Source organism: Sinocyclocheilus rhinocerous, unplaced genomic scaffold, assembly GCF_001515625.1.
Source record: "Sinocyclocheilus rhinocerous isolate Xijiao unplaced genomic scaffold, SAMN03320098_v1.1 scaffold3041, whole genome shotgun sequence".
Taxonomy (NCBI): domain Eukaryota; kingdom Metazoa; phylum Chordata; class Actinopteri; order Cypriniformes; family Cyprinidae; genus Sinocyclocheilus; species Sinocyclocheilus rhinocerous.
In genome coordinates, this window is record NW_015638629.1 from 11,895 (window position 1) to 20,831 (window position 8,937).

At 39.3% G+C, this 8,937-nt stretch overlaps 1 protein-coding gene across 2 annotated transcripts; it reads left to right on the forward strand.

The window, feature by feature from the left end:
• The first annotated feature begins 4,149 nt into the window (after positions 1-4,149).
• Positions 4,150-8,340, forward strand: LOC107749962 (tripartite motif-containing protein 16-like). 2 transcript variants are annotated; one of them, XM_016565204.1, is made up of 5 exons: positions 4,150-4,731; positions 5,368-5,376; positions 7,204-7,348; positions 7,453-7,512; positions 7,730-8,340. In XM_016565204.1, exons 1-5 carry the CDS (start codon positions 4,150-4,152, stop codon positions 8,275-8,277), a joined length of 1,344 nt encoding a protein of 447 aa, XP_016420690.1. In that variant the 3' UTR covers positions 8,278-8,340. The 2 variants fall into 2 exon arrangements, 1 of the variants encoding a protein (XP_016420690.1); XR_001641101.1 differs by lacking the exons at positions 4,150-4,731; positions 5,368-5,376; positions 7,730-8,340 and having other exon boundaries at positions 7,339-7,354; positions 7,453-7,534.
• The last annotated feature ends 597 nt before the right edge of the window (positions 8,341-8,937 follow it).

The following is an 8,937-nucleotide window of genomic DNA, read 5'->3' on the forward strand; positions in this document are numbered from 1 at the left end:
AGACAAAGCAAAGGGAAATCAGGTCAGGGAGCCACAAATGATGATGTGACTCTATGAATGTAATCAATAAAAACTGGCATTGGTGATCAATCACACACGACTGCACACCGTCACACAACTCCAACCTCTTCATTAAGTTTGCGGATGACACGACTGTGGTGGGTCTCATTAGCAACAGAGATGAGACAAACTACAGGAGCGAGGTGAGCCGCCTGGCCGGGTGGTGCAGAGACAACAATCTCTCTCTGAATGTGGAGAAATGCATGGCTTTGATCAGATTGCTTTTCCCTCCACATCAAAGACTTCCTACATAGAACGAACAAGTGTTTTCTCAGTCTCTTCCGCTGTGCATGTGCTTTAGAGACGGAGGTCTGCTGAAGATCAGATTCGTTTAGCTGAAGTCCTTCTCTTGTGATTCTGGCATCTGTTACACGAGTAGCAGAAATGCAGTCTGATTATATTTGATTGTGGTTTCCTTGTACCTCACTACTGCGGCCTGTCAGTCAGACTGATGGGAGTTTCATCTAATTGTGCAGCTCTTTCTACATGTTTTCTGACATGCTCTATATCTGAAGTTTGCCTTTACATGTGAATGGCAGCAATCGACATGGATTTGGTGATTTATTTATTTTTTTCTAATGCAACATTGCCGATTTTTTCCACGGCTGGATTTTCCATTCATAATCAAAAGCAGATGACTGAGCCGATGGACTCTTGTTTTCTCTGAGATGGAGCTGGACACATTAAAGGCTCCTCTGTTGATCTGAAGCCATGCAGATGAGCATAAACACAGCATGATGTTCAATATTACTGAAACCAGCGATCATAAGCTCTAAACTGAAGTCATGTATGGACATGTTGTTTGTCTTACATCTACTGGATTATTATTGGCTTATTAATGTCAAAAACATGGGGAGGCCAGTGATGAAGATTGATTTTATTTTATTTTTTATTATTATTTTTAAAATTGTATTATTATTATTATGGCTATAATAATTATTTTACCTAAAAAAATTTAAACCTAAGATGCATTTGCAAATTCTTTCTATTGATCCCCTACACTTTAGTGAAGGAAACACATTTTTATTTGTTTTCACAATTAATTGATGGTTAGTTTATTTAATTTTTGTACATGGACAATTCACAATACATGCACGAAAAAATAATTAGCTAAATAAACAAGAACAGTTCCTCGGTGACTGTTCAAATGTCAGATATCACTCACACACACACACACACACACACACACACACACTCACACACACACACACACATTAGTTGTGTCACATATAGTTACTTACATTACACTTTATTTCACTTTACTACAAATGACTATATATGTGTATGTTTTTGTTAACTATGGCCATTAGGCCACACACCTTCATAACGTGTATCTCTGTATCTCTGATATGGATTGTTTTCTTTGTCCACGTGTTTCTCAATAAATGTTACTATCTAATTAGCCTCAAAGTGACTCAAAGGTGTGACCCTATCTGTCATTTATCTGTAGATCACATTACGATCGACCCATCGGATTAATGCTGCCATCATTAGAACTTATCATTAGAAAAGACCTTTAGCTGATTATATGTCAAAGTATTTATTTATGTATGTGTTCGCATGCCTATAATTGTTAATTTCTTTGTTAGTCTTCAGTAAACTCTTTAGATTGATTTTAGCTTTGAGCGTTATTTGAATATATGACAGGTACTGTACAACTAAATAGTGTATGATTATGAAGTGAACTTCTCTGCAATCAAAGAATTATTATGATGAATGTCACTCAATAATCATACTGTACATGTTACACACAAGCTGAATCATGTAAATAATTCTGTTCAATCAGACAGTATGTAAAGTAAAGGATTCGCTAAATAGAGTAACAAACACAAAATCATTGTATGATCTCTTAAAGTAACCGTGTCAAGATCAAGCCAAGAAATACAAACCATAACAATGGTAAAGTACGTTTCTGCTTAGAAAAGACAAGGAAATGATTCCTCTGTCAAAATAATATCTCCATGCACTGAGAAAGTGATGCAGGTGAAATCAGCGAGACATGGTGATGACTGACAGAATATTTTGAAATGAAACGTAAATTAAAATTAAACAAATGCTTAAATCCTTTAAATCATTCTAATATATTAAAATCATTCATTTAACAGTGTGTCACGGTAGCATCTGGTTTCATCATTCAGATAACGACATCAGCAATTCAAATAAGATATAATTCATATTCATATACATATAAGAAGAAGGCAACTGATCACTAGGTCTGCTTGCTATGGGTCTGTCCTTGACTAAAGTTGTGTCATTGTTGAACATCAAGCCCAGTGACAGATCCGTGATCTGCTGCCAGTGACGAGCAAGCCTGAGGAACTCACCTGGACTGCAGGTACAGGGGAAACATCTGTCCGTCTGCGTCTGCTGGACATGAAGCCTGATGAAGAGAACTGAAGAGAAGAGAAGGGTCACGTTATGAAGCATCTGATCCAGAGCTCTAGCATGTGCTGCCCGTTATCCTAATGAAGTTACTGAGCCTCTACAGCCGGAGAAAGACCGCTTCTTCACGCTTCTCCAGGCCCAAAACAAAACCCACATTGACAACAGCCTCCAAGCTCTGTGAACTTTTATTACACTCACGTGGAGTCAAACGAGATCGTTTCACAATCACTTTGCCATCTAAAAATACTGAAGCAAGACTTTGAGTTACAGAGGAAATGAACAAAGTGATATGATCATTGTTTGGTCTCTAACCCTAAGCACTCGCTTCTCTTACAGTTCACAACATACTCTTCACAAGCAGCCTGTTCTGTAACTACATTCTAATAATGTTAGGCGAAACTGAAAAAATACAGCGTTTACAGAACTCGTAAAATGACTTCTCATCTATCAAACATTTCTGTCTCAGACTTAAGGACTACAGTTCTGCATTGATAATATCATTCCTTCATGAAGAGACGGCGATCTGTAGGTCAAAGCAGGCCTCATTCCTCCAGATGCTTCCTTCACTCTGGACTGAGATCCTCTGCTGTCTGTCCAAACCTGCTTTCTGCGTCAGCGCTCACAGAACACATGCATCTGCTTCCAGCAGGGGGCGCTCCACAGCTCACTAACATCACAGTAAATTTGATTTCAAATCTTCAGCTCAGTCAGGGGTAATGAAAAGGATTCTTCTTTACTGTATCCACCTTATTTTTCAAGGCGGAAGCAAGCCGTTTTCTGTGAATGTGCGAGACTTCCGGTTCATTAGCCGCTGCAGGGAAAGAACGAGAAGAATAAGTCCAGTAAACGGGAAAACTGTTTGTACTACAAACCAGTGTGTTCATAATTAAGATAATACGTTACAATAATGTGGTAAGAAACACCAGTTTGCAATATCAAGCAGCAAAACAAGCTGTTAAATTTACAAATGGCTGCGCCCGCTCTTATAGGAAAAATAAGGTGGATAAAACACAATGAAAGTAGAGCAGTACTTATTTTTATTAATTAATATGTGACTTCATATCCTGATAAATCTCGTCTGAGATACCATGTAACTAATGTTAATAAATATTCATTCTGATCTTGAAAGTCTTTTATGGCACCTCTCCAGATTCTAGCCCCATCATACTTGTCCGAACTTCTCAGCTATCAGCAATCCTCTCGCTCTCTCAGATCCTCTGATAAACTTTTCTTGCATATACCTCGCTCTCGCTTGAAATTTAAGGGGGATCAGGTTTTTTCTGCAGCCGGTCCTCGACTATGGAACAGCATACCTCTGGACATTAGATCTGCGCCTTCCCTTCCTGTTTTTAAATCCCGCCTGAAGACTTATCTGTATTCCTTGGCTTTTGGATGAAATGTATGTTTGTGTGTGTTAATGTGTTTTGTATTGATTATGTGTTTTTGAGGCATTTCTTTTTATTCTCTTAATCTCTATATTTACTTTATTTGTATATGTACAGCACTTTGGCATACACTAGCTGGTTTTAAATGTGCAATATAAATAAACTGACCTTGACCTTGAACTTGACCTTGGAAGAGAAGTTTTGCGACACGTCTCTCAAACACAAAACCAGGAACTACGTCACAGTTTCTGATAAGAGAAAGTGAAAGAGAAGTGCTTTTGACGGTTACTCTGTCTCTCTTTCAACAAACCCGTGCACGATGGCAGAAGCCAGTATTCTAGTGGCTCAGGATGAGTTCATGTGTTCAGTGTGTCTGGATCTGCTGAAGGATCCGGTGGCCATTCCCTGTGGACACAGTTACTGTAAGAGTTGTATTACAGACTGCTGGGATCAGGAGGATCAGAAGAGAGTCTACAGCTGCCCTCAGTGCAGACAGACCTTCGGTCCCAGGCCTGCTTTAGCTAGAAACACCATGCTGGCTGAAGTGGTGGAGAAACTGAAGAAGACCAGACTCCAAGCTGCTGATTGTGTCTCTGGATCTGGAGACGTGGAGTGTGACGTCTGCACTGGGAGCAAACACAAAGCTGTCAAGTCCTGTCTGCTGTGTCTGAACTCTTACTGTCAGAATCACCTGCAACAACATGAGAGTTTCTTTAGAGGTAAGAAACACAAATTGACTGATGCCACTGGACGACTAGGAGAGATGATCTGCACAAGACATGAAGAACCGCTGAAGCTCTACTGCAGAACCGACCAGCGCTGCATCTGTTATCCGTGTTTGATGGATGAACACAAGAACCATGAAACTGTGACAGCGGATGCAGAGAGGACAGAGAAGCAGGTATGAGCTCAATGAGATTAAAACAGTTCAGTCGAGCAGCATTCAGACTCCTGATAACAGCACTGCATCTTTGGACTGTTTTTATCAGTCTGCTTACAGTCCTCTACAATCTGAGTAAATCACTCACACATGCGACCACATTTCATGCTACTAAATAATGTCTGTCTCAGCCACTGGCTAGTGTTTGAGAGGAAAGGATGCATATTGCATAAGTTATCAGGGCACGGAACAAAATGTCAAAAAAGTGAGAATAAAGCAACTGTACCACAGACAGCTGTGTTTTTACCCTATTCCCTCTGATATCAATGGATTTCCAGCATTCTCTCTGGTGTTCTGTGACTCTATAACCATAACCCTAAACCTTCAACACATGCAGATCAACATTTATAGACGGAATCATGAAATACATGCTACAGATCCACACATCATATATATATATATATATACAGTTAAGGTATCTGCAACTTAGATGACGATGATTATGATGATAATTATTATTATTATTATCATTGGGGTAAAGAGTGGGACAATCCAGTGTGTTCATGACTTCTTCCACCCGTAGCAGTAGTTCTGCTCGTTCCCTTCACCATATCGGCTCAAATGCACAAGCAAGTGGACTTATTATGGGCTCAACAGTCCTTTCAAGCTTGTCTTCCTCCATTTCAAAACATGCGTGTGCTCAAAAAGTAAAGAAATGCTTATATTATCAACCCTGTGACGTCACACGCTGTGGTACTGCAAAAGCTGTAACAAAACATCATTTTTTCTTTAAAATGGTTACATTAATTGTGTTTGTTACATATTTTTGTATTAAAGTGGAAATCAGTTTACTAAATAATATAAACTTGACTGACTGCTTCACTTCCACTTTAAGTTGTTAAAGCTGTTTTTTGCTCTGTGTTCCGTGTTTTTGGATTATCTTCTTTGTTTTGTTTGTGAATAAAAGTAATCTGCTGCATTTCGATCCACATCTCCTCTCCTCTCCTCCCCTCGTGACAGTATCACACACTGGCTCATATAATGGTGCTTTATTACATTTAATTAGCAGCCAGTGACTGAATGATGGTGGGCTCAACAACGAGGATTTTATTACTGGGTTATGTAATATTGCTGATGTGTTTATTTGAATTTTGACAGAGGATTCTGAAGGAGACGCAGAAGACGGTAACAGAGATCTGACAGGCAGAAGAAAGACGCATGTGTTCTTTAAATGTGTCTGGAAAACCTTTAATTATGTATTTGTTGTTGTTTTTTTAATTAAGTCAGCATTTTTGAACATTTGTTTTTTACAAAACTTTCATGCCCTCTGGATATTTTGTTGTATGAATATCTGAACATGCAACATGTCAAAAGAAAGAACAGAGCCTCTGCTAAAAACAAAAAGTTTATTCTAGCCTCATGCATTTTTTAATCAGCACTTGAATGTGGGTAAGTTTCATCAAAAAGCAACATTTTGAACAAAAAGCTGAGAAAATTGTTTTGTTGTCAAATACTACGTCTGGATTGGATTCAGATTGATGATCTTACAATTACATTTAGTCATTTTGCAGACGCTTTTATCCAAAGCGACTTACAATTGGGGAATACATCAAGCGATTCTTCTTAAAGAGGCAAACAGATACAGGAAGTGCTTGTAATACCAAGTTTCAGGCATTGTTTAAATCAGTACAAGCTAGAAAGGGAAGGAATAAATAAAGAGAAAGACAAAGTTTTTAGTCCAGCCTAGAGATGACAAGGGCCTGGACAAGAAGTTGTGCAGCATGCTCTGTTAGAAAGGGCCTGATCTTTCTGATTTTGTGCAATGCAAACCTGCAAAATCAAGCATTCTTTGCAATGTGGTCTTTGAAGGTCAGCTGGTCATCAAAGATTACACCAAGATTTCTGACCGAAGTCGATGGGGTAATTGTAGAAGAACCTAGCTGGATGGTGAAATCATGCTGTAGAGTTGGAGTGGCAGGGAAGACAAGAAGCTCAGTCTTTGCCAGGTTGAGCTGTAGGTGATGTTCTTTCATCCATGCCGAGATGTCCGCCAGGCAGCCTGAGATCCGTGCAGCTACTGTTGGATCATCTGGTTGAAATGAGAGATAGAGCTGTGTGTCATCAGCATAGCAATGGTAGGAGAAGCCATGTGCCTGTATGATGGGACCCAGTGATGTCGTGTATATAGAGAAGAGCGGTCCAAGAACTGAGCCCTGAGGAACCCCAGTGACCAGTTGATGTGCTTTGGATACCTCCCCTCCCCAGGCCACCCTGAAAGACCTACCAGTGAGATAAGATTAAATGATCTAAACATAGATGATAGATGGAGTCGATCGCTTCTGTGTGTGGTGCTGGCAATTACTTGAGTATTTAAATTGTTATCAGATTAGGCCTGAGCGCATTAGAGTGCATTATAGAAAAACAATCACACAAGATTTGAAATTGAGAAAAACACTGGCATAAAAACAAGCTTGTTGTGTTTTTCTCCTGCAGAGTTTCTCCGTTCCTCCAGAAGCTACAGAGCAGCCCAGCATCACCATCAGTCCTCACTTCTCTTTCAGTCATGTGGGAAAATCAGTTTCTAATCTGAAAGAAAAACTGGAGGATTTCTGCAAAGAAGAGATTGAACAGATTTCTGGCAGAGGTAATGTGTCACACACAGAAGAAACTATTAAAAAGAATATGGAAGGGATTCATGTTTCATATGGGAATCACATTAATTATGTGTCTTTATGCCCACAGTAAAATACATTGAAATTATTCCCCTCAAAGAATCGAAGACCAGGCCAGAGCTTCTGCAATGTAAGACGCTATGAAACACACACAGAGAGACTAATACGACCTCGTGATTTTCATAAAAATAAAAAAAAACTATAAAAAAGGCATCAAACCTGAGTTCACACAGTGTTATTAAAAAGACTGGAAACATATCAAAACTAAAGATGTACAGTATGTATTTGGAAAGAATATGTTTGTGTAAACTAAATGAAATAAATCTTATTTATTTTATCTTCATCAGATTGCAAGTTTCTCACTCTGGATCCAAACACAGTGAATAAATGCCTCCATCTGTCTGAGGGAAACAGAGTGGCTAAAGGCACTAAAAAAGCCCAGCCGTATCCTGATCATCCAGACAGATTTGATTATTATTTTCAGGAGTTGTGTAGAGAGAGTGTGTGTGGACGCTGTTACTGGGAGCTGGAGTGGAGTGGAGATAATGGTGTGGATATATCAGTGTCATATAAGAGCATCAGCAGGAAGGGATCGGGTAATGAGTGTTGGTTTGGATGTAATGATCAGTCCTGGAGTTTGTTCTGCTCTCCTGACAGTTACTCATTCATTCACAATAACATCCAGACTGATCTCCCTGTAAAGTCCATCAGCAGCAGAATAGGAGTGTTTGTGGATCACAGTGCAGGAACTCTGTCCTTCTACAGCGTCTCTGACACAATGAGCCTCATCCACAGAGTCCAGACCACATTCACTCAGCCACTCTATCCTGGGTTTTGGGTTGGTTATGGATCATCAGTGAAACTGTGTGACCTAACAGCAGAGATAGAAACTTGAGTCTGTGACTTGGACTCGAGTCGCACACAAGTCACAAAAGAACACAACTTGGACATGAGACCAAGTCAAGTTGCAAGTTGTTGTTGTTTTTTTTTGTGGTTATGTTGTCTGTAAGGATCATAACATCCGACTCGAGACTTGACTTTGATTTGAAGACTGACTCGTGAAAAAATGCTAGTCATTTTGGTATGGCATTGCTGATTATGTTCTGTTTTTAACAGCATCAAACACCATATTCTTCTATTCATTCCTCACTCATTCATATCTTATCAATATGTGCTGCAGCAGCAAATATCACAACAATTCATCTCTAAACACACAGTCTGCATTATTATATACACATGTGATGCATCTGAAGGCACACGTTTATCACACATTGGAAAAGTGCGGTTATATAAATGAACAACAAACAATAACAATACAGCAAAATCTTAACTTGAAAATTCTTTAGTTTTTGGAGGAACATTTCAGAACATGGCCTCCAAAGTTACATAATGATTCAAATCTTTCATTTGTGGGTGGACTATTCCTTTAACACCATGCACATAGATTTTATTTATCCACCCAGTCAGATCTGATAAATCTAACACAGGTGGCATTTCAGCTCAGGACTGTTTAATACTGGGTCCAGAATTAGTTAACAGGTTAACCACACACACA